Source organism: Wyeomyia smithii, chromosome 3, assembly GCF_029784165.1.
Source record: "Wyeomyia smithii strain HCP4-BCI-WySm-NY-G18 chromosome 3, ASM2978416v1, whole genome shotgun sequence".
Classification (NCBI taxonomy): Eukaryota; Metazoa; Arthropoda; class Insecta; order Diptera; family Culicidae; genus Wyeomyia; species Wyeomyia smithii.
This window is the reverse complement of record NC_073696.1, coordinates 208,668,184-208,694,551: the sequence shown is the minus strand read 5'-3', so window position 1 is coordinate 208,694,551 and position 26,368 is coordinate 208,668,184. Positions and strand designations below refer to the sequence as shown.

The 26,368-nt window shown below is 36.4% G+C and overlaps 4 protein-coding genes across 20 annotated transcripts in view; 3 read left to right on the top strand and 1 right to left on the bottom strand.

Annotated features, from left to right (window-relative positions):
* Positions 1-26,368, top strand: part of LOC129731420 (uncharacterized) — a 195,682-nt gene that overhangs the window by 68,670 nt on the left and 100,644 nt on the right. For all 15 annotated transcript variants that reach the window (XR_008729018.1, XR_008729016.1, XR_008729017.1 and 12 more), the window contains one exon: positions 883-970. Coding sequence is in view for 9 of the 15 variants with exons in the window: in XM_055691400.1 (XP_055547375.1) it covers positions 883-970 (88 nt within the window). In the remaining 6 variants the exon portion in view is untranslated. The remainder of the gene's footprint in view (positions 1-882; positions 971-26,368) is intronic.
* LOC129731422 (GDNF-inducible zinc finger protein 1-like) lies at positions 2,209-6,069 on the bottom strand. 2 transcript variants are annotated; one of them, XM_055691414.1, is made up of 2 exons: positions 5,952-6,069; positions 2,209-4,105 (listed from the first exon to the last, which is right to left on the bottom strand). In XM_055691414.1, exons 1-2 carry the CDS (start codon positions 5,953-5,955, stop codon positions 2,643-2,645), a joined length of 1,467 nt encoding a protein of 488 aa, XP_055547389.1. In that variant the 5' UTR covers positions 5,956-6,069; the 3' UTR covers positions 2,209-2,642. The 2 variants fall into 2 exon arrangements, with proteins under 2 accessions (XP_055547389.1, XP_055547390.1); XM_055691415.1 differs by having other exon boundaries at positions 2,209-4,089; positions 5,952-6,059.
* On the top strand, positions 20,355-22,703 carry LOC129731424 (protein odd-skipped-related 1-like). 2 transcript variants are annotated; one of them, XM_055691417.1, is made up of 3 exons: positions 20,355-20,370; positions 20,988-21,225; positions 21,287-22,703. In XM_055691417.1, the coding sequence occupies exon 3, from the start codon at positions 21,314-21,316 to the stop codon at positions 22,625-22,627; it is 1,314 nt and encodes a 437-aa protein (XP_055547392.1). In that variant the 5' UTR covers positions 20,355-20,370; positions 20,988-21,225; positions 21,287-21,313; the 3' UTR covers positions 22,628-22,703. The 2 variants fall into 2 exon arrangements, with proteins under 2 accessions (XP_055547392.1, XP_055547391.1); XM_055691416.1 differs by lacking the exon at positions 20,355-20,370 and having other exon boundaries at positions 20,907-21,225.
* LOC129731425 (zinc finger protein 629-like) lies at positions 22,975-24,876 on the top strand. Its single transcript, XM_055691418.1, has 2 exons — positions 22,975-23,239; positions 23,566-24,876. Exon 2 carries the CDS (start codon positions 23,604-23,606, stop codon positions 24,765-24,767), a length of 1,164 nt encoding a protein of 387 aa, XP_055547393.1. The 5' UTR covers positions 22,975-23,239; positions 23,566-23,603; the 3' UTR covers positions 24,768-24,876.

Sequence of the window (26,368 nt, the reverse complement as noted above, 5' to 3'; positions counted from 1 at the left end):
CCTCCAGCAAGCTGAACGTTTCCCGGTTCCAAAATAAGACGTCAGTGATGGTTTGGGGAGCCATTTGCAAGAGAGGTAAACTGCCGCTTATTTTTATCGATAAAGGGGTCAAAATCAACGCAGCGTACTACCTGAACACGGTTTTGAATAAAAATGTTCTGCCTCAAGCTGAACTATTGTTTGAAGACGATTACTATTGCTTCCAGCAAGATGGCGCCCCATCCCACACCGCAAAGGTTGTTAAGGCGTGGTGTGAGGAAAACTTGACCGAGTTCATTTCAAAGAATGAATGGCCTCCGTCGTCTCCGGATCTGAATCCACTGGATTATTTCGTGTGGGGATACATGATGTCGAAGCTGAACGACTATAAAATAAGAAATTTGGAGCAATTCAAGCGAGTTATCACGAAAATCTCGGACGAGATGCCGATGGAACACGTGCGCGCCGCTTGCAACGACTTTCCGAGACGTCTGAAGCTGGTTCGATCAGAGAAAGGTGGTGTAATTCCGAGATATCGTCTGTGAAGTATCTTTATGAGTTACTGAATAAGGCTATGAAAGCCAGATTCAGATTTTCTTCTTATTCTTTAAAATATTGATATTTTCCAGTGACCGGACTTTTTTGTCACCCTGTAAATGATTTTTGTCCTATGTAAAAATTTTGAACCAAAAAAAAAATTGGCCTGATGCTCGAGATTTTTTGCCCAACATTTGAAGCGACTAATTATCATTATTGGTTTAGTTTTGCTGTACAAGATCTTTAGTCAGCCTTCTGTTTGCAAGGGAAAAATTTCACCGTGTTTTCCAACGAACGCTCTCGCATTCAATAACTTACACGTTATGGTTTTTACCTGATTATGCTTATCGGTTTTTCTCGTTACAGGTCGCAAAATTCCGGATATCGAGCAGATTTTGCGCACCGTACGAACCGCTTGGAATACTCCGAAGTCCCAGCGCTCAGTGCTGCACAGGTAAGCCTATCTTGATCGCATATTGAAAGTCACAAAGCACATTTCTGTTAGCACGCGGCGGAGAGATGGAAACCAAAACCCTCCCGTGGCCATTAGGACATGATTTTATTTCCCAGGAGTTATCACGAACAGTGGAAGAAGGAAATTTTCTTTAATAACCATAATAGCCTGGACGTTTTGCTTTGTTGCATGAAAATAAGCCGATGATGGAGGGGGAAGAAAGAAAATATTTCCACGGCAGCAGCTCCAGTGCGGTTCAGAACGATGGAGGCAGGTTGCAGAAAATTATATAGTTTTCATGAAAGACGACCGTAAAAATGTTGGAGAATTGTTACGGGTGAATGAACTGAAAAATGTGGATTATTTCCAATTCGTGTCGTCGGATTGCGTTTTTCGATCAGTGGGTTTGGCTTGACGCGGCTAAGCGTAGGTTTTCGTCTAGCCCTTAATTAGTTCCGCTTTTGCTATATTAGACGCCGTGAAGTGGCGTGCAGCGAATTAATTACGGTTAATGTGCCAACGTAACGTCATGTGATTTCTTTTTAAAATTTCCATCCATCACCGGTCTACAGACGGCTGGCTAGGCAAGATGCCTATCGGCACTGAACTGGTCACGATATGTGCTGGAGCTATTTTCACTTTCGAACGAATGCAGTGTTCCATGGGCAAGGATAACATCTCGCGCGCTAATTAGTAGCGACAACAATGAATTATTCATCACACACGTGCAGTGCAGTTTTGCGGTTCAAAACCATGTCCTTGCCAATGAAACGAGACTTTAATAAGAAGTGGGCTGTTGCATATCCAACACGCGTACCTATTTTCTTACATTTAAAATTGGTGCGCAATATCTAAGATGTTCATTTCAGGTGCGCAAAAGCGGCAGAATTTTTAATGAAATACAACATGGCACCAAGACTTGTCAGGCAAAGCAATAGTCAGATTAAAAATATCATCACGAAAAACCAAAACGAAATTGAATTTGTCAAAGCTTAAAGTCAATCCCGGTAAAAGTAACAGAATGTTTTTTATATAAAGATAAATTAGTATCGTAAGAAAGGCTGACTAAAAAAGCAATGAATATGTGGAGAAAGATGTTGAGAGTTGTTCGGAAGGGGTGTCGAAATGTCATGTATTAAATAAAAAAAACTAGCCATAGACGCTCCTCTCGTAAAGAATGCCTTTATGTGAAAGAAATTAATTAAAATAAAACAAAATATTAAAATTAGGATGCATGTTATATTTTTTTTCTAATCAGTATAATGAGCAATGGAGCATTAATTTAAATCAATTGTTTAAATATTGTCAGGTTACTTAAAATACCATATAATAATTTCACTTATTCATTTTCTGTTGCTGCTGTTATTTCACTTGTACAATTACATTTTCGACGATCTGCCTTAGTCTATAACTAATGTTTGATGTATTTAAATTCATTTCCGTATCTGATTTTACCGTATCTTTAACGACGTCAAAAAAGTGCACTTCGTAACACAACATTGAAAAAAGGATATTGCAGTACGAGTTCCATCATTGATGTTATTTTTTAAGAGAAAATAAGGCGTAAGTCACTGAACTCAGGTCAGGCAATAACTATCATTAGAAAACACTACGACATTTTCACGCAAACTTGAAACATAATCAAACTACATTTACCGCAAACAAAAGGGAACTAATTTGACAGTTCGCCGACGCGATTCTTGTATCTCTTCTGGCGACGTTCGTGCGACAGCATATGAGCCACCAGGTGGTCCTTGCGGATGAAACTCTTCGCGCACTCCTTGCACGAAAATGGTGCACTGTTGTTGTGACGGAACATGTGCCGCCGGAGGTCATTCTTATGACAGAACTGCTTCGTACAGAGCACACACTTGTGGGGTTTGTCTTCCTGTTCGTGTCGCACCATATGCTTGGTAAGTTCTTCCTGCGTTAGAAACTTTTTGCCACACTTTTCGCACGGAATGTGACGGTTCTCCGAGTGAATCCACTTCCGGTGCTGAGTGAGGCCACACTGTCGGGCGAAGTAGTTACCACAGTCTTCGCAGGCGTACGGACTGTTGGCGATGACACTTGGCCGCGCGGATCGCCGCTTGTGTGCGTCCAGCTCTATTGCACTTTTGAGCAGTGCATTTGGGGCTGAGTGTCGTTGTTTACGGGTTTTCTTTCCCTGCGATCGCTGAGGTTGCTGTTGTGGTTGAACGACAGTCTGCGGACTTTGTTGTTTGTTATCTGCTTGGTGTAGATTCTCGTATCCTAGTTGCTCCGGAAGCGGTTGGATATTAAACTGTATTGCACCATCCAGGTGGTTATTTGGATTGGTGTATGGATGAGCTGTTTGTTCCGGTTTGACGACCTGAGCAGAAATGTTCTCGTAGTTGATCGGTTTTGTTGCCGGTCTGATTAGGATGTTTTCGTGGATGATGGCCTTTTTTCGATCGAATTTTTCTACGCCAGAAGTTGGTGTCAAATTTTGCAAAAGTGTTGGCTCCTCCGTTTTGTAGCCTTCCGTTGCTTCATCCTTGATTACAATGTCCAGATCACCAAGTTTGATCGTAATTGGTTCCGCTGTTGAAGGTGGTGTCCCCTGGTAAGGTTGTTGTGTTGCATTGTATCCATGCGGTTGCACGTGGTAGCCGTTGTAATACTCAGATCCGATGCTGCCTGGCGAAGAATATCCTCCATCTGGAGATTGTCGGTTGTGTGGCATGAAGGTTCCATTGTCTAATAACAAAACATTATTACTGTTTGGAAACGGTGATTGTGGAATTAGCCCCGGCGGTAAATAACCTCCGTGTGGTATATGAAACGGTTGCTGCTGATAGGCGGGCCACGAAAGATGATTGTTGTTCAACGCCTGTTCACTTATTGTGGAATCAGCTTCAACAATTTCAATGCCAGATTCTGGCTTTAACTCGATAAACTGGGCATCATCACGGCCCGGATATGAATGATAAGTGAACTCTTGATGCTGCTGCATTGACTCTTGTGGACTGCCAGGCCAGTGAGTTGGTGTCGATAAACCATACTTGGAGTAACTAAACTGGGCACTTCCCCACAAAGGAGAATTGTCCCCAATCGAACTCATTACGATGGATGTACTACTTTCACGGTGGTAAAATCTGTAATTATCACAATCTTTACGAACAAAAATAAACACTCCAGTTAATTGTCAGGGAATTGTCCCGAATGTGGGACAACATCTCGGGGTAGAGGGTTTTGTATCAGGTAAAATAGGTATGTTAAAACACGGGTAAGCAGAAGAGTTTGTTTTCCAGATGGACACACCAGCACAGGTAAACTATTTGTTAGAATATCACATAGTACGTGCAAGTTTGGGTATGTTTTACGATTTGTTTACCATGGGTAATTTTTTTTCTTTTGTATAAAACGAATTAGAATAGATTAATAATCTTTACAAGTTCTTCTACGTTTTTGTAAACAATCATGATAACATTCATCAAATAAGCTTTCTGATTTGTCAAATTGAGACATAAATTTTTTAATTTTTTTATTGTGATCGTTAGAAAGTATGACTGTAAGTTAGAAAAGAAAGCTTGTTCATCCAGCCTGTGTTAACTCTTCTTCATTCAAATTCATGACATCATTATTTGATTGCATTGATTTGCATTACAAAAAATATATTTCTGTATTCAAATTACTATGCAAAGAGATCACGTAATAAATCAAAAAGTGTCAGTCATCAAATTATTTAGCGATAGATATGAAAGTTCGTGCCGCCGTTTTCTATCTCTTTTGTTCTCCCAATGTTAAACACAGAAAAATGACAAGATACGACTTGTTCGTTCTGAACACGATTTACAGAAATGACATCATTAGTACCTACTAATTTGGCTCTGGAAATACGGGAATGGTGGTGTTAGGATTTTACATATACTTTGAACACATTTTTTGTTTACAGGAGAATCGTTGACCGGAGTAGTCCATTTGCTAAATTAAAATCGAAAATTTTAACAATCAAATTAAAGCTCAAATAATGAAAATTAGTATGATTCTACTAAAATAATATTAAGGAAAGCTAAACCATCTATCATTTATCCTCGAGCAATATGTTATTGCTGTACAGAAAATGTTCGTAAACTGTTTCTAGTTCTATTTTGAGAATATGTTGCAAAGCCTTCAATAGCACTAAAATAGCGTATAATTAAAAAAATGTTCTTAAGCAAATCAAACTAATTCAAATAATTCCTTTCACGTTTGCTCTCTTTCACACGTTGCTCTAGCACAGCGGTTCTCAACCTTTTTTAGTACGCGTACCCCCTGGCGATATTTTTCATATCAATTGTACCCCCTGGCTTGGAATGTTCTTGCAGAGTGGGAAAGAGTAATGGTAGATCATGTTGTGGTAGTTTAGTTAAGGTTCCAAATTGAACTGTAGCTTGTTTTATTGCTACAGTCATGTTTTAGGGGCTAGATTGGCCAACAAATGAAGTATTATAGAGAATAATTGCTTGTTCGCCATTACTGATTTTTCTTTCGCGTACCCCCTGAAGGCTTTCGAGTACCCCCAGGGGTTCGCGTACCCCAGGTTGAGAACCGCTGCTCTAGCGAATCGATTGCCGTTATCATCAAATTCTAGATAGCAAACAAATACAACTATCAGGTTGTACCTATTTGCTTACTTAGAACTTTGCAAGAATATATCCTACGCATCGTTAAATAAGATACACGCCTATGTGTAGTAACCAACACATCAGCAAAGTCTGACCTAACTTCGCCGTTTACATTCTAATGTCAGTTTGATATGATTGGTAAATCTAATCTGATTTCACCAAATTAATCCCTAAAACTTAAAAAAAATGCCATGATACTTTTTCTCAGTGTATATTTCAACATAACGAAGAACAGTTCTCATTCATTCGTTGTGCTCTAAAATTCTTTCATTAGTGTCAGCTGTTAGATCTGGTTAGTTCCAGAATACATGCAAAGAAACCCCCAAAATCAGTTCAAGACTAATACGTACACATAGTTGCAAATAGTACTGTGAAAAACACTATTAAACAGAGGACTAGACACTGATTTCACTGATCGACAAATGTATTTACACGTAACGGATCAACAAACAATGGATAACAACTATGGAAATGTATCGTGCTGCTGTCAAGCGACCTATCGATTCTAACGATAAAACAATAGGGTGACCGAAGGTGCGGCGTGCCAAATATAAATCAGAAATCAAACATGACATCGGTGAGGATCGATATATTGTGTGCCCTCAATTTTATACATATGTTCAAACATCAAGTAATTTTTCTACAACAAAGACACTGAAATTGCTGTTGTAATTGAATAATGCAAAATATTCATATTCGATCAATTTCAATTAATACATTCTGATACCGGGCTTTCTCAATTTGATCATGACTCTTGCATCCATAAGGAAATAAAAACTCAAAATGTAATTTGTTAAGAATATTAAGTATATTTCCTATTAACGAAGATAAAAAACCTTATTCGCTGTTCATATAATCACGATGGTGTTCAGGTTAATAAAGTATTTTGACAAACGTTTTGACTATTTTCTGAGTCTTCATTTAACTTTAATTCTATTCACAACAATTATTTTTATCGGACCAGCTAGTTTTAAACGAAAATTTACGAATTTTTCTAGTAGTTGTTAGTAAAGTTGTCAAAATTCTTAGAAAACGTTAGAGAGGTTCTGTATGAGATACGGTTGCAAGGTTAACGTATGATCACGACAGCCTGTTTTACATTAATTTGTTTTCTTGCAAGAGGCTAGAGAATAAACTCAATTGGGGTAATCAAATTGATGGTTTGAAGCAGTAAATTTCCGTAAAAATGCCATTTCAACTCTGTCTCTTCTTTATAAATGATTGGTATTTCTAAAGAGTAGCCTTATTAGTTAGCTTGAAGTCATTCGAAAACAACGTACGAAGTACTTGGGATACAGTTGTCGGTAGAGCACCTCTTCACCGTTGAAAAACAGGATGAGTGGATCGAAACTTTACTAGATGGAAAGTCAAGAAGAAGTTTTTCACGGTTATTTTCAAATACTTTTTTGTAAAACTAACGATTTTGAGTTGTGACACTAGAATGGCGCTCCTTAACGACCCAAAATTATTTGACGGTGAAACAGTATATATATATTCAGCTTTCCACGAGCGGTAATGGCGGATAGTGCACGCAGCTCATTTTGACGTTTTCTGTAGGTCAGAGAATTTTCAATCGCAGTAACGGAGTAGAAAATATAACAACGTCGTAACGTAGCCTGGCGACTTCAACAAACAATGGGCGTTTTGCTATTTAAATTTCGCATTCGCGGATCCAAATAAACAAAGGTGTTTTTTGAAGTTGCTATGCTACATTGCAAAATTTTTATGTTTTTCACTCCGTTACTGCGATTGAAAATTACCCGACCTACAGGAAACGTCAAAATGGGCTGCGTGCACTGTCCGCCATTACCGCTCGTGGAAAGCTGGATATATTATATATATATATATATATATATATATATATATATATATATATATATATATATATATATATATATATATATATATATATATATATATATATATATATATATATATATATATATATATATATATATATATATATATATATATATATATATATATATATATATATATATATATATATATATATATATATATATATATATATATATATATATATATATATATATATATATATATATATATACTAGCTTAATATACCCGGCCTTGCTCGTGTAAAAATTTCCGCTTTTTCTATAATTTTCTATATGTCCCTGTCCATACATTTTTCCAACCCATCATTTCAAGTAATATTTCTATTTTAGTTATAAACTTGCTTATATACCACCTTTTTCGTTGATTAACAATCGATGCGGAGGCATTCCAGCTGGGTCGAGTGAGTTCAAAAATTCCGTTGGAAAATGGATTGCGTCATCAGCATCTTCGACGGTATCGATTAACTTACAATAAAATCAAATTACATTGAAATTACATAATCAATAGCCTAAGCTTTCCAGAAAATGTAATTCGCCATGCACGATTTAAAAATTTGCGCCGCAAATGAATATTTGGATTCTGAACGTCATCTTGATATCGAAAATATACATATTGCAGAGCATATATTCGTTTTTCATAAAATTCTGAAACCGGAAGTCGCCATATTGAATTTAAAAATGTTGGACTTTTATTTCTGTTTTCTAAAGGTCATCCTGGTTTCGGAAATACCAATGTTTGGAGGTTTGTAAACGCTTTTTACAGTTGTATACAGCTTACCAGAAACTAAAAGTCGCCATCTTTGTTTTAGAAAAACATCGGACATCATAATCCGGTCCCTAGACATCAACTTCTGGCCATGACCGACCGAGGGCATGAAAGTTATCGTACCCTTTCAAAAAGTTTCCATAGGGCACTAAAAGGCCTGACTTTTTTATAAATTAAGACCCCTCCCTCTTTGATAGCTGCCCCTTTCTCTTTTCGACATCATGTTCCGGTCTCTGGAAATCAATTTCCGATCTCTAGACAGACCAAAGGCCTATAAACTATCGTATTCATTCAGAAAGTTCCCATAATGCATGAAAAAACTTGTTTTCCTGACCAATTAAGACCCCCTCCTCCTTTGGGGGTTGCTCCTTCCTCTCCCCAATATTTCTATGACCACTTCCTTTGTCCAAAGAACACGTATGCCAAGTTTGGTTGAAATCGGTACAGTCATTCGAAAGTTATGCCGGAACATACATACAAAACTGTTTGCCTTTCTCCTAGAAAGGTATAGCAATCACTGGAAAAACCAAAGGTATAAAAGTGGTCCCAATGGCCGAATGTCATATACCACTCGACTTCTTTCGACGAACTGAGCATTTTCTGTATGTATGTATGTATGTGTGTGTATGTGTGTGTGTGTGTGTGTGTGTGTGTGTGTGTGTGTGTGTGTGTGTGTGTGTGTGTGTGTGTGTGTGTGTGTGTGTGTGTGTGTGTGTATGTGTATGTATGTGCAACTATTTTTTCTCACTCACTTTTCTTAGAGATGGCTGAACCGATTTTCATAAAATTAATTGCAAATGAAAGGTCTAGTTGCGCCACAGGTTGCTATTGAATTTCATTGTAATCGGATTTTTAGTTTAGAGGTTATGTATCAAAATGTAAAAATCACGAAACATCAATATCTCAGAAACCACACAACCGATTTTAATAAAATTGGTTTCAAATGATCGGGCTGTCTCCAGAACCCTTAACTTTTGAATTTCGTAATGGTTGAACATATGGTTCAAAAGTTATGTAAAGAAAAGTTATCCTGAGGTTGTTTAAACTCACTCATTTTTCTCAGAGATGGCTGAACCGATTTTCACAAAATTAGTGTCAAATGAAAGGTCTAGTTGCCCCATAGGTTGCTATTGAATTTCATTGTAATCGGATTGTAACTTTGTCCGTTGTTCATGAAAATGTGAAATCACATAATGAAAGTTAACATATTGACTTCCTCCTAACGATCACTGGCTAATTAAAAGGTAGAAAAGTGATCCAAATGGCCGAATGTCATATACTACTCGACTCAGTTAGACGAATCGAGCATTTTCTGCATATAAGCATGTATAGGTGTATATGTTTGTGTGTGGGTGTGTACGTGTGTATGTGCACCTTTTTTCGCACTCACTATTCTCAGAGATGGTCTGACCGAATTAATTTCAATGAAATTAATTGCAAACGAAAGGTCTAGTTGCCCTATAAGACCCTATTGAATTTTATTGTAATCTGATTTCTAGTTTAGAGGTTATGTATCAAAGTGTAAAAATCACGAAACATCAATATCTCAGAAACCACACATCTGATTTGATTAAAATTAGTTTCAAATGAACGGGCTACCTTAATAACCCTTAACTTTTGAATTTTATGAAGATTGAACATGTGGTTCAGAAGTTATGGAAAGAAACGTGTTCTGGAGACTATTTAATCTCACTCATGTTTCTCAGAGATGGCTGGCCCGATTTTCATAAAATTAGTGTCATATGAAAGGTCTTGTTGCCCCATAAGACCCTAATGATTTTTTTTTCAAACGGATTATTACTTTGCCTGTTATGTTTAAAAATGTGAAATCCAGCTATGAAAAGAAACATATTCCAAGACAACTTACTTGAACTCACTCATATTTCTCAGAGATGGTTGACCCGATTTCCACAGAATTAGTATCAAATGAAAGGTCTACCTACCTCATAACTCCCTATTGAATTTTGCAGTAATCGGACTGTAACTTCGTCTGTAATGTATCGAAATGTGAAAATCACGAAACTTCATTATCTTAGAAACTACACAACCGATTTGAGCAATATTGATATCAGATGAACGGGCTAGTTAAGGGTTAACTGATGAATTATGATTGAACACGTGGTTTCAAAGTTTGGCTGCCCCATACGTTACCTTTTCATTTGATTGTAATCAAGCTTAAGCAAGCGTTATGTTTTAATTTGTAAAACAACGAAAGTCTATTATCTCAAGTACTACACGACTTATTTGAACATAACTAGTGTCATACAAATGAGTCATCTCTCAAACTTACAAATAAAAAACTTCATAACAATTTGATATGCTGTTTAAAAGTTTAAGAAAGAACAGAAATTCAAAGACTATTCAATACTTTACCTGCTTCGATCAATATATATGGCCTCAACATGATTTAAATGTGGTATCGTACTATCTGAACGTTCCCGGCATCGCTCGTGATTAAATTGTTCGAAATTAAGAGTCATTGCTTTTGTTTCGCTATTTCTTAAGTACTAACATTACGTCAAATTTTATATTCTATACTTTAATTACAACATCAATATTTTAGAACCCAAAGAGTGGATAAACATTTATTGGATTTAAGCATTCATGTAAATCTATTTTTACAAATAATAAGTTTGAATGAGAAAGGCTGAGTCTGACCGCTAGGTGGATTAATTTAGGTTTTTTTTAAAATAAATAGCTGGATTTTAGGAGCTCTTATCTTATTTGATCGATTCTCTTAACCAAATTTTTATTCGGTAGTAGTTGAGCTACAGCAACTTTTCCAAACTGATGTTTTTATCCAAAATGCTAGATTGGACTCTCTGTTATCAAATTAGGCAAGTAATATATCAAGAAATCGTTCCAAAAATGGATCAAAGCAGGTTGGATGTTTTGAAACACTTCTCTAGAAACATTTGCATGAAAGCCGATTTTTGGCTGCAAACAGACGTCACTACGTTTAAAAAAAGGCCAATATATGGAAATATGTCATTCCGATTCCGAAAATACCCATATTGCCAAGTATATATTCAATTATTATTTTCTCAGATTTCCAGAACCGGAAGTCGCATACCAAGTTTCAAAGTATCGTCAGACACCGATAACCGGTTCTTAAGAGTCATTTTTGCTCCGAAAATATTATCATTGGAGGGTTTGTGAGCGTTTACACAGTTTTGAATGGCTTCTCTTTTATATAAATAGATATAAGAAGGTATATATATACATATATATATATATATATATATATATATATATATATATATATATATATATATATATATATATATATATATATATATATATATATATATATAATATATATATATATATATATATAAATATATATATATATATATATATATATACATATAATATATATATATATATATATATATATATATATATATATATATATATATATATATATATATATATATATATATATATATATATATATATATATATATATATATATATATATATATATATATATTTCTGTCGCACGCCAAAATATATTGCGGGATAGTGATACACGACAAGCGTATTGTTGTATTCTCGCTTTCCTTTTTAGTGTTTATTTTTCGAAAATGGCAGAAAACGCTGCCGAGATGACAAGAAAACGAAAATCATCTTCCACAATGACAAATAAACAACAAAGAAATATTCCGTTTTCTCTTCCTTTGTGTCGCCTACGAAGCAACTCCTCCACTGAACGTTTCACCTGTTCTCAGCTCTGATTGGTCCAAATATGATTGTTCCTAATATGCGTTCTGATTGTTCTAAATAGCATCACAAAATCAAATTTTTTCGCTTTTGGTGCATGCATAGTAAATTTTTCAATCGAATGCTTTGAGAATGAGAGAAATCCGTTGAAAACTGACTGAGCTTTAGGCATTTAAAAGTGGTCAATTTCCGTGACGCTTTTGACGTTTTCGGTATTTCAATTGACACCCCCATCCCTGAATGTTGCCGTGAGACTCAATTCTACCTCAAAAAATATGCCATGAAAATGAGAGGATATTCATCATATTATCAAAAACGCAATTTAAACTTTCGTCTATAACCAGTATTGCTATTGATCGACTAAATTCTAAAAACATGGGAATATTTGTGTTTATAATGAACGATATAAATAATTACCACAGATGTACAGATGTACCGTGGAATTTATTTTCGCAGGTCATTTTAAATAAGTTTCCCGCTGCAGTGCTGGTGGCGCTCTCTCCTTTTGAACTCAGTTGACAGTTGTCGCACGGCGCGTGCTGCCAGAAAAAGCAGATAAAGGGTATGGTTGCTAGAAATGCTGAAAGTTTATCTTTTTCGGAATATGTCCAGTAGGTGTCGAACAATCGGAACCACGTTTTTTTTAGAATTTTGTATGAGGTGGTACGTCTCACGGTGTCAACATTTCGATTATTATCGAATTTTCATGTACCTCTGATTTTTTTTCGCAAAAATGTTGCCAACTGGATAAGAATCAAGGATCGGGAAGTTAAAAAATATTTCATCGGCGATTTTTTAAAAATCTGGATTTTAATTTTTTAGCGCAAATCTACAAAAAAAAATCCCTCTAACTTCACTAATGTCGTCATATTTACATAGTCAGCAACCAGTGCATTTGAGGGTAGTCCAGTGTCATTTAATTTTAATTTTTAATTTAATTAACAATTAAGTCAGTCATTTTACCACAGAAAAACAGACGTACCACTCCATACAAAATTCTAAAAAAATGTGGTTCCGATTATTTTGTGCGACACGTACTGGACATATTTCGCAAATGATAAACTTTCAGCCTGTCTGCTGTTTCTGGCAGCACGGCACGCGACTGTCTACTGAGTTCAAAGGTAAAAGGGCTGATGTGCACCACCGCTGCGGTGGGAATATTCCGCGTAATTGAAACTCATTTGAATTGATCGTTATTTTGATCCATGAAAATAAATTTCGATTGTTAACGAATTTTCATGGACCTCTAATTTTTTTCGCAGAAATGTTGCCAACTGGATAAGAATCAAGGATCGGAAGGTTAAAAAATATTTCATCGGCGATTTTTTTGAAAAATTGAATTTATTTATTTAAAAGACGTTCAGCGCAAAAAAAAATTAAGATGTAACAATTTTTGTGGGATGCAGGAAAAACGTACGGGAATCCAGCAAACCAGTTTGTCTTTATGTTTTCGTAGAGAAAATTTCCTTAATGTTCAATCTTTGGCAGATTAGGTAAATAAATTCATTAAAAAAAAATTTCCTTTGAAAAATTCAAAGTTATTTATATTTAAGTATTTTTATTGGAGTCGTGGACGTGCATACCTCGATGCTTCAGACGTTGTTCGAAAAGGTGCGTCAGCAATAAGTAATTTGACAATAATTAGAGCACATTCGACTTAACTTTGAACTTTCAGTACACCCCCAGATAACAGCAGAAAACTCTAAAATACTTTTTATCATTTTAGTTATACATAGGCAGAAAGTGAGAAAAGAGCATTTTCTTCCACTGCTCGCCTATTCTCTTCGTAGTATAGTTTTTTTGAAGCACAAGGCACAAACCAAATTTCTACACTTCTCGTGGTCTAGCTTCATGGTTTATTCGTAAAATTTTCGAAATGAAGTGACATTGCACTATCCTCAAATGCATTGGTTGCTGTAATTTTCTATGGTTAAATCACAGACAAACAGAGGTACCTTGAAATTTATATTCATGGATCAAAATAACGATCAATTCAAATGAGTTTCAATTACGCGGAATATTCCCGCCATAGCGGTGGTGCACATCAGCCCTTTTACCTTTGAATTTAGTAGACAGTCGCGTGCCGTGCTGCCAGAAACAGCAGAAAGGCTGAAAGTTTATCATTTGCGGAATATGTCCAGTACGTGTCGCACAAAATAATCGGAACCACATTTTTTTAGAATTTTGTATGGAGTGGTACGTCTGTTTGTCTGTGGTAAAATGACTGACTTAATTGTTAATTTTTTGAAATTAAATGACACTGGACTACCCTCAAATGCACTGGTTGCTGACTATGTAAATATGACTGACATTAGTGAAGTTAGAGGGATTTTTTTTGTAGATTTGCGCTAAAGAAATTAAAATCCAGATTTTTCAAAAAATTGCCGATGAAATATTTTTTAACTTCCCGATCCTTGATTCTTATCCAGTTGGCAACATTTTTGCGAAAAAAAATCAGAGGTACATGAAAATTCGCTAATAATCGAAATTTTGACACCGTGCGTCTGTTTGTCTGTGCTATTATATGAAAATAATATAAACTTGGAAATGCATAATTGCTACATAAGTTGGCACTGCTTGAGAAAAATCAAAGAACAGTATCTGACATACTTAAGGTTGAAGCACAGACAAACAGACGTGTATCTTCGAAGAAAAAACCTTTAAAATTTTCGTCCTCGTTCGAAACGTTACACTTATACGCCACCATGTGAGATTTCTGTCTACTAACTATTTTTCGTCAAAACGGTATCTTTGTTTGAAGCGACAAACACTGCCTACCAAAAAAAAAAAAAAAAAAAATTCTAAATAAAAGTTATTTTTCTGGACGAAGAAATCGTGATCGAGTAGCATTTCCATTTGTCTGCGGTAGAAGTGTGTTGGAGCCACCACGTGGTTGACTTTGAATGTTCAAAGACTCAAGAATCAAAAACAGTTAATGTGTCACCGATGAAAATCGTGGAAGTTAAGATCGATATTCGAAACGAAATTTTACGAAGCAAAAATGCATTGCATTTGTTTTATTTATCAAAACTTAAAATGAATCAATTTTTGGTAAAATACTTCTACAACTCCACTGTAAGACAGAGAAAAAATTCTTCACATTAGCAGATGAATTAACCATCGAAGGATACAATCGCCGATTGGGCCGAGGAGCGATTGGGCAGTCAACTGCTTCTAAAATGATTTAACTGTTGGGAATAATACTGTGAGAAAATTTGTTTTGATTAGGTATGTTGAAGGTATCAAAAATCCAGTCCACAATGTCAGAAAATTTCACTAATCCAGAGTTCACTTCATCAACTGGATATGCGAGAGGAACAACTGGGGCTTTAGATGTTCCTGGAAGTGCTTGGAACTTTTTCTAGGACTTCAAATTTGCAGACCCAGGAGGAGTTTGCTTTGGCACCTTGATAAATCTTAGGGCCTTCTCTGGAAAGTTTAGGAAAGGAAATATTATTCCTTTTTCTAAACTCCCCAGTATTGGCGTAAGATATTTTCGGTTGGGGTTGTTGTTATGGTAGAAGTGGTCGTGGTCTTCGATACCTTCGTGGATATTACCCCTTAATATCTACCAAATGCTCAAAAAACAAGGCTTTTTTCATATTTTTTTTTGAAAGACATTTGAGATGTAAGGTTTATAAATAATATATCATTGGATTAAGCAACTCTTGGGAAATAGAAAAAAATCTTTGCTTTTTTTTTACAAAATGGCGGCTGTACAGCGATTGCCTGGACCCCCTTTTTTAAAAGCTCTTCCGCGGCGAGCAGTAGAAGTCGTGCCCAACGCCACCTATAACCAAAACAAATTTTTTTCCATTATCTACATAAGTGTTCTTCGTTAAGTACACATGATTATATTTTTAGAATTTTTCTTCGCAAAATGGCAACGGTTTGAAGAAAAAAAAATCATTTTCGACAAAAAAAATCGACTTTAATTTTTTATAACTTTTGTTGTTGTTATTCAATCGCTAAAATCGTGTGTACTTCACTAGATTATCTAATGAAGAAGCTACAGTTAACGTTTCAAGTCAATCGGATGTAAACTTTTTCAGTTCTACTGCACGCCGATTTTGAAAACATGGTTTTGAGAAAAACGCGTTTAAAGTTTCAAAATGCTATAAATCCTATGATTCACAATAATGAAGTCCCTTAATATTTTTTTTACCTTCAGTCAGCTATCCCTGCGCCGTAAAGTTGTCATTCCTGGGCTTTATTTTCCTCTTCTTCCTTTTTGTTATCTGATGTAAGGATGCGCCTAGCCTCTTTCGCGATATCAGACATACAACGCTCAGTGACTTTGACGCGGTTGGCATCCGATCTCACGCAAAACTCAAACTTTTTCCTCACATTTAAGCACTTTTTAATATAACTCACAGTTGAAACGTATAGAAAAACTTAAATAAAAAACGTACACAACGAGAATGGCTGATCGACTAAACAAAGGGAAATTGTGAGTAAACACGTGCTGTAGAGACGTTATAACGGTCGAAACTTGATGCAGCGACCTTTATACTTCAAATTTGAATCACTATAACGATCATTGGTAACTTCTGCTAGTTTACAAAGCCTCGAAATAAAAATAAAAACGAGCCTCGCCAAAATAAACGAAAAATGTTATTTTGAAGCATAAATGTTGTTCGGTGAAGAATTGCTTTAAATGAATTTTGAGTATAGATCAGTACTTGGGCGATATAGATTTTGATTCTAGGATAGTTTTAGCATTATTTAAGCCAATAAAAAAAATGACAAGAAAAATTTTTTTTTGGTAGAGATTACCCCTTAAGCATGGCTTCGAAGGAACGTTTTGAACACTCCTTGAGAGACCGCTTGATTTTATCCCTGCGCTGCATGTATATTGCGTATGTGGAGAACTCATGTTGATTTTTCCAGCAATGAATACATTTCCTAGCATTTATACTCACTGCAGTTATCCTCAGCGTGGGTCTCTCCACACTTGCCGCACCGCGCCTTATTGCACAAGTACAAGTACAGGCGTACAGGTAGATGTATCCGGTGGATCGAGACGTGGCTTGGTAATGCAGATCCGACGAACGTAACACGAAACGAGTCGGACGGAGTATATACTCTTGTGCATCCGCCGAGTGACACAGAACACAATTGCTTGCAGTCAAGTATCTTCACATGAGGACAAGCATTATTCCTAAAGCAACCAAAGCCGCTTTCCAGAATACACTCTACAGAAAGACTCGAATCGGTTATACATACACGCTGTACTCCCGAGTAAAGAGTTCGGAACAGGCTTGTTTTAGGACATTGACCACGATACGGAGCTTGTTCGATCTGACCTATTAAGTGTCATTCACGGCCTTGTAACGTGACATGAGGTCTCTCGATATTTGGGCCGAAAGTAATCGCTCCGTCTGGATAAAGCCTGGGGTAAGGGGTGACTGAAATAGGAAAAAGTGGCTTGGGCAGGAGGAACTAAGGATCGGGGTGTAAGAGATCTACATTCATTGCGCTTGAGCTAGGTTGCAATGACTTGTATAAGAAAAATCCGACCTTTGAGTTTCTTTTAGCAGTTTCGCATTCTTGAACAATGTTCTCATACAAAAGTTCAGCTTAATCGGACTTCAGGAAGCGGTGGAAGCGGGAAGTTCATGAAATGTTCAGCACCGAAATTTTTTGTAAGCCAAATGTCTTAGGAATGCATAAAACGTCGAGATCTGGTCGACTTTCTGGAACTTAAAAATTTTTGAACTGGGAAACTCTCCATTGGATCTAGCTCTAAAATTTCTTCGAAAGTCGTTTTTTTCGGATTTTTGCCTTTCTCCTTGAAAGATGTAGCAATCACTGGCAAAACCGAAGGTATTAAAGTGGTCCAGGAGGCCGAATGACTTACACCACAGCAACTTTCAGTCTCACTCAATTTTCTCAGAGATGGATGGACCGATCTACACAAAATTATTCTCAAATGAAAGGTCTAGTTACCCCATAAAAGCCTATTTATTTTGTTTGTTGTGTTCATATTTAAAATAGAAAAACTATAAACAACCGAGTGTAAAATGATATTTTTGTAGTTATACGAACGGCCTACCTAAAAACCCTTAACATTTGAAATTCAGAAAGATTGAATATGTGGTTCAACAGTTATGGAAAGAAACGCGTTCTGAAGACCATTTATTCTCACTCATGTTTCTCTGAGATGGACCGATTGGACCGAGATTGACCGATTTTCATAAAATCAGTGTCATATGGAAAGTCTAGTTGCCTTATAACACGCTATTGAATTTCACTGTAATCGGACTGTAACTTCGTCTGTAATGTATCAAAATGTGAAAATCACGAAACTTCATATTGGTGTCAAATGACCGGGCTAGTTAAGGGTTGACTGATGAATTATAATGATTGAACTCGTGGCTTAAAAGTTTTGGAAAGAAATTCATATGGGTCATTCCATATGAAGTGACCACGAAAAAGCACAAACTTGGACGCGACCATTACAGATTTTGCTCAAAGTTGGGAGAATTATTCATCTACTGTCACTTTGGAAAAATCCCAAATTTGGTGTCGATTGGAATACCCCCCGCTCTGTGGGACCTGTTTATTGCAATATCACGCAGTTTTTGTTCAAAATCTCTTTTTTCTTTTTCTTACAATTCATAGACGTAAGATGTCCGAAAAATACTGATAGATGATTTTTGAAGAACATAAACCAAGGAATCCAGAAAAAATATAAGTTTTGACCGGAAGTGCTGCCAGATAAATTATTTTTGTATTTGAAAACTAAATTTACATTTTTCGGCAAATGCAGCCATTTTTATTTTAAATTTGATAATTTCATCGTATTCTTTGGAAAATTTCACATAAGAAACAACTATCATCCCGAAGTAATATGAGCCAATCTCGAGATATAAAATTTTTACGAAAAAAGTTGTGAACTGCGTAATTAATTTTTTCACAATTCATAGACATAAGACACCCGGTCCCCGTGGTTCTGTGGTTAGCGATGTCGGTCGGCTAGCTCTCCCACACGGGTAACATCGGGTTCGATTCCCGATCAGGTCGAGGATATTTTCGAGCTGGAAATTTTCTCGACTCAGCACTGGGGCACGATGTATCGTTGTACTTATCCTACACATGCAAAATGTGCTAAAAAACAATATCGATAACGAATTCTCTCAACTAATCAAGTTGATCGAGACCGCATAAGCCCCCAAGCTTGCGTGCGATATTGTTTTAGACATAAGACACCCGGAAAATAGTGATAGGTGAATTTTGAAGAAAATAAACCAAGGAATCCAGAAATAATATTGTTTTTGACCGGAAGTGTTGCCAGATAGATTATTTTTGTATTTTAAAACTAAATTTGTATTTTTCGGCAAATGCAGCTAATTTTATTTCAAATTTGATGGTTTCATCGTATTTCTTGGAAAATTTTACGTAACAAGCACTTTAGTGTAAAATTCACGAGTATGAGGCCTGTTTTTTTTCGACTGATTAAAATAGGCACCACTGCTTAAGCCGTTCCTTACCCTAATCAAGTCTATACATAATCAAGTCCAACTTAAATAAGTGTACAGTGACGTTTCGATCATACCACGATCAAAAAAAAATTTCTCGTCATATATTTGAAACATGTTTATTTCATGTTATTTGCATGTGTTAGTGTATGTTCATATGTGCTTGAATGTTATGTTTCAAATGTTCGATTTGGTTTCACTGTTAGCTACCGGATATTTGTTATTTGAAGTGAAAAATAAATCTAGCAAATCAAGGATTAATTTGGTTTTTTTCCAAGGTTACACCAGATTTCGACGTTTCATGCATTTCTAAGACAGTTGGCATTGATATCGACAACCGTTTCAGTGGACATATGTGACATCTGGTCACTTATTTTGAACAATGATTGCAATTTCTTATGTGTTTTCCGATTATGTTGTATAACAATTTTAAGCTACAATTAAATAAATTTTCCTTAACATGGATACGTACGTTGCGTTGTTTATGAAAGATCTCCTACGGTTTACCCGCTAACATTTTTCTCGATTGTTTTACAACTAACAAAGCAAATCAGCTCAACTGGATGATGATCTTGCGTGACTTCTCCAGCTTCAATGTCGTCTAATGCATTAGGGGAACAACAGGCAACACGGACAGGGCGAGCAAGATGGACCGTTGCTCATTTCTATATAAACCATTGAAATTAACACTCAGTTAATTATTCAGTTATGCCAGTTACATACCAACAGGATCCTGGGAGTTTCGAGATATTATGTAGATTGTAACAATAGTTAGTTATTTAAGAAATAATCAAAATAAGCTCACCCTCAACAGCAAAGCAATGTGATGTAGTTTTGGCCGTGTCGAATTTAAGCTTCTGCTTCGGTAAAACTTCAGAAAAATATAGTTTTCAATGACATTGGAATAATTGAGCATATTTGAGACACGTGGGTGAAGACAGTTTAGTGAAAATATTATTTTTTTGAAAATCACATCGATCCAAAGAAATGTTTGCCTCTTGGGCAAGACGGTCAGATGTTGTGTTAGCAAAATGGGCAGTCTGAGAAAACGACAATAGCACCATTTATTATTCTTTTTTCAGCATTCTTAGCATTCTCATTTGAAACAAAAATAATCATTAAAAACATTGTTAAAAGCTGTAAATATACTACATGTAAATGATGTGAATGATTCCATCGGCGCAGCCGACGGTAAGCTTCAAACACGTGCTTTTTTGCGCAGCGCGTCGTCCCGTATAGAAAAGAAATTTGCTATAGTCTTTCATAGGTCTGTCTTACCAGCACAGCCGGTGCGTTTCATATGCACGTTGTGAAATAGTTTTTTTTTTCGAGACTGTTTTTATTTTAGTGAAAACTTATATAAAATCACTCTAAAAAGCAAAGATTTGCAATATTTTATGAAAAACACTAGTCAACGTCGAATATTATGAATATCGTTGGTTGAAATGTTGTGTTTTGAGCAGAATAATGAATGATTTTCTTAGGGTGACCGTCTTGCCCGTTGTTCCCCTACTGGGAGAGTATCGAGGATTACAATAGATATTTTGCACTAAACAGGCATCTGTTGTGAAAAAGCAGTACATTCTGGTGTTGCTTTTGGCGCATTTAGTTTTGACATACGTTCGTAGATTCCTGTTTGTTTAATGGGCAAATTAAGCATAGTTAAATGTGCTACAGTAAAAACATTTTTGGTTGTATCGTTCTGACTCTGGTTTCTTACTACCTAGAAAAAAAAAAACTGTATAGAAACTTGATTGACATTTCTACCTAGTGCTAGCTTGTGTTTAATTCCCAGGTAACATTGTAATAAACTACCCAGAAACAGGATAAAGCAATGTTGAATCTTATTCTTTTAGTCCAGTTATTTGTTTATCCCTCTACACATGAGTACGAGAGCAGTTTTGTTTGCCGGAAAAGAAAAATTACCAATGGAATCCCAGGAAAACCAACAACATATCCCATTCGAAGGACACGATATCGTTTCACAGCTGTACAGTTTCAGTCCGTACGTTCCTGTTAAGCAAGAGTACACCTACAAACAGTTTGATCAAGATGACCAGGGAATATATTCAGATATACCAGTATATCCGACGGATGTGCAGTTCCACGATAGCGTTTCTCACTATCAAAACCCGATGCAATACTATACGAATAGTGCTATAGCCGTGAAGCCCGACCCTCCGTATGTGAACCATGTATACGATTGGCTAGGTCTCACGCCAGCTTCAAGATTAGCTTACCGACCGGTCGATTTTTCGATTATCCGAGAGCGCCATTGGGACAACATGTCGGAAGTGTCTGAATTACCGTCGGAAGCTGGGTACAACGTGCCAACACCAGTGGTGTCACCAGATCTAGATTGTACGCCGCAACAGTTTGCAGCCGTTTTACAAATACCTTTCAGTAGATCGGAATCATCGATTACACCACCAAACTTGATCCCTGACGATGTTGTGCCTATGGTAATCAACGAATATGTGGAACAAACGCCCGCGGTTCAGCTCGAATCTGACCTGCCACCAGCCGGAAAGCGAATAAAGATTGAAATTGCAGATGTTCCAGAATATTGCGAAATTGTGGAAATTCCTTCGTTTGGACAGAATGAGGTTAGGCAAGAAAATTCTCCATCAACATCACTTGACAGTCAAACCTTGTATCAAATAATGAGTTCTCCACTTGACGTTGGTGTTACCACTAGTAGCTCCTCGAGTGTGGACAGTGCCGAGCACTCCAAGGAGGTATCTTCGACGAACAATCAATCAACAAGCAAACGCAAAAAATCAAAGCCTCACCATCGCAAACGAGTGCGCGCTAATCATGGAAATTTTCACTGTGAAAAATGCAACCGGTACTTCCTAAAGCAGAATGGCTTTACACAGCATATGGATGTGTACCACAACGGACCGCGGCCTTACGTGTGCAGAACTTGTGGTAAAAGTTTTCGGCAACATGACCGACTCCAGGAGCACGAAAAATGCCATCTGGATCAGGATAAACCGTTCAACTGTCCGGAGTGCCCGAAGGGCTTCCAGCACACCCAGGCACTGGACAGGCATTACATTTTGCACCACGCGAAACCAACGATCCAGTGCAGCGTTTGTGGGAAAGGATTCGTTCGGAACGATCATCTGATCGCCCATTTGGTGTCGCACGAAAGGAAGACTGTTAGGATGCCCAAGAAGAAAGACAGCGAGTGATTGTGTGTATGTAAAACAATAGTGTAAAATGTTTTTTTTTAATTAAGAATTAAAAATAAATTCACCAGACTATTTATTAGGTTGTTCGCTTTCATTTCAAACGATTAACGTTTTACATTTAAATTTTCTAAAAACTGTTTAAGAAAATGAATTATGTAACAGTAAATCCAACTCCGCAACTGCATCTTCTTTTATCTTTTGCTTGATTGGAAATACCAGTGCATCCCTATTATTTTACACAAGTGTCAGCGTGGGAATAGCGAGAATTCCTAACGAATTTCGTAGTTGGTAATATTTGTTTGTTTTTGCATGAGAAATTGCAGGAAGGAAATATTTCGGATGTTTCAATCTATATGTTAGTTCACTTCAGTGCACAATCTCTTACTGGCGCTATTAGATGAATAAATGCTTTTGCTCTACTCATCCCGTGCACATCTTGTGAGAGCAGCAGAGTAAATTCTTTTATTCGTGTGTCCTATTGTTTGATATCTGCAGTGAAGTAAACGGCGGTTTCTGGCGGTGGTGAACATAAACTCGAGTTTTCAGTAGAAAAAAAATCATTTAACACTGAACTTGGTTTTCAATGTTAAAGAAAAAAGATAAAGATTAAAGGTGAGTAAACTGTCTATATTTTGTTGACGCTGGATTGTTGAACTCAAATATTTAAAATTGCACGATTATTGTTTACATTACAATAGCGCCCTTGCTTAATTTTTTTGAATATAGTTAACTCAACCGTATATTTTGTAACTGGAAAAATGAATTGAAGTCAAAGTTTCCCCTAGAATCAGAATGTTTTAAAAATAACACTTCATTTTACTTACCAGTAATCAATGAGATTAGTTCCAAAATGAATGCAAACAATATTTGTTAGTTCAACTTCTAGCATGATGAAGAATTTTGTAATTGCTGATTGATATTCATTTTCATTACAACAGAACATTCGAATACACAAAAGTGCACCAATCCAAGAAAAATGTATAACGACTACCAAGAAATGCAAAATTTAAACTACGTTGTGGCGGTTGAAAGCGATCAAATAAAACCAGAAAACATTAAAACCGACCCAAACTGTTTCGATCAGCCCGATCTGATCGATCTAACCACGCTTCCGCCATCACCGCCATCACATCACTATCAATCTGATTTTGACAATGAATTTAAACATATTATGGAGGCAGTGAGCGTAACTAATAATTTTTCAGAAAGTAATGCTTTAGCTGTTTCACACCCTAAGTCCGACAACACACTGCTTGCATATCCGGGTAACAGTCGTTTGACGCCTCCACTAACTCCAGATCATACTGACAGTACTAATATGTATTATACACTGGAAGCTTCGAACTACACTGGAGTCAATAATGGGATGTATGTAATGACGAATGAGTACGGAAATGATCCAAATTATCCAGTAATCCAAAATCCTAACAATCCCGTAGTGACGATTCCAATAAATTATTCACATTATCAACAATATCCATCTGCATACACCGTAATCATGCCTCAGGACTTATACCATGGTCAACCAGCAGTCCATTCGGTGCTAACTATTCCGACACCGGAGCCATCACCGGAGGAACCCTCACCAACATTCGTACCATATGAATCAGCGATTCCTGACCAGCCGATCGGTTCTGATAATGGGCTTTCAGCTAGTGATTCAAAAACCACCGTTTATGTATCACTCAACAGAGGAAAACGGAAACGCGACTACCTTAAATACGACGGAGAGTACACCTGTGAGCTGTGTGATCGAACTTTCGCCCGTAGCTCGACCCTGAAGCAGCACAATAACACTAAACATTCCGGTCCACGGCAGCACCGGTGCTCGCAGTGCGGCAAACGATATCAATTCCTGGCCGAGCTGGAGGCACACGAAAAACGGCACAAACCCTCGGAAAAACATTTCGTCTGCCCAGAATGTCCGAGACGGTTCTACCGCCAAATGGATATGAGGCGGCATTTTAATCAACACCACGGACAGAATGACTTTCAGTGCCCACAATGTGGCCGCAAATATGGACGACGTGATCAGCTAAGGGTGCATTTACTGTGTCATGCCAAGCAAACTGACCGCAGAAAAAATTGCTTAACCGAACAAGTTCTAGGCAAACTAGAGGACAACTCGATTGTTGGTTGATTTTTTTATCCTTAAGTAAGAGTTAACTTATTTAGTTTTTGTTCTGTATATTTATTTTAGGGGAAACTGTTTTTTGTTGCTTAATAAAGACGATTCGTATGTGATAATATTGAAAGGCATCCTGATTATTAAAAGAAAACATTCTAAATTTATTGACCGAAACTGTAATAAATAATTAAGAAGAAATTATTACGTCCTGAAGCATCTAAACCCAGACTTTCAGATTGAACAATTGTGATGAAGATTCAAAGAGCAAACCCACATTTGGAGTTCCCGCTTTATCCTGTCTTATAGTTTACACTTTTATAAAATTTCGATTGTTTCTTTGTTTAGTTTTTAATAGGTTTGTGTTCGAGATTCCTCAGATTAGCGATTCTGTTTTCAAATGTACGTAAATTCTGCATAGCTTTCATCTAAGGGAGCCAATTGATTGCGGGTTCTAAGTAGGATTTCAAACAGGTTTTATTCAGTTTTCAAGTAGTAATAACTTTATAATAAAATCTGACAACTCTGACTCTCTAAGAATTTTAATTTTTCAATTTCAATACACACTTCCAAAAGCCATCGAAGATTATTTGAAGTATTCCGGAACGTTTACGTGGGATGTACGAGCGTGATTTGACAGAAGTGTCTCTGCAGCACTCAGACTCTAAAACAAAGCCAAATAAATTACAGAAGGGTTGTGTGTAAGACACGACCGCAAGAGGATTACTATGTCTAGTTCGATTTTCGGTCCGTTCTTTGTTTTACAAATGGTTGCGTTGCATGTACATAATATATCGTGCAATTCCACAAAAAAAAAAACGAGCAACTCGACCATATTAATTTGATTTTGAAGATGCCGTTTTGTGCTAGGGTAGAGCGGGGCTAGTTGGTCATTTTTTCAAAATGCTCCATAACTTTTTGTAGGAAATATTATGGCAAAAACTCATTACATGGAAATGTTGTGTTAAGTCTATAGAGCAGAATCATTTCAAATCGCCTGGAAATACGCGAAAATGTATTCGACCATTTTTGATTTGAATGAAACTTTGCACACGTATTTGGCTTAGCAAACTGAGCATTTTTCACAGGTGGAGAGATTTTTTACACCCATGAGTTACATTCTAAAAGGGCGTTTGCCTTTTGGCATAGGTTTTATTCGAAGCATTGTAGCCCAGAAACCGTTTGTTATATAGAAAAACTGTCTGAGAATGAGCTGTAGGGAATTGAAAATGCACCATAATAAAATATACACTGTACAAAAAAAATTTTTTTACCGAAAAAAAATTAAAAATTAACATTGGATTTCAATTTAAAAAGAGGATTGAATTTTTTTTTATTTCTTTTTAAAGAAATTTGACGTTAACACGCAACTTTTAAAAAAATTCCAGGATGGAGAAATGAAAAATATTTTTTTTTTGGTAGATTATTTTTTTCATGAAAATTTTAATTCAAATATTTTTCAAAATATTTGTATTCTGATGATTTTAAAAGATACAGAGAGTCATTTTGAATCAAAAAGCTCTTGGTAGTAAACATTCTAAAGGCATTGGTTTTCGAGTTATTTCTAATTTAAGCTCAAAAAATTATAAATATTTAGGAAAATACACGTTTTTCTT

Coding starts and splice junctions, on each gene's coding strand:
- LOC129731425 (XM_055691418.1), top strand. CDS start 23,604: ATGTATAACGACTACCAAGAAATGCAAAATTTAAACTACGTTGTGGCG.
- LOC129731424 (XM_055691417.1), top strand. CDS start 21,314: ATGAGTACGAGAGCAGTTTTGTTTGCCGGAAAAGAAAAATTACCAATG.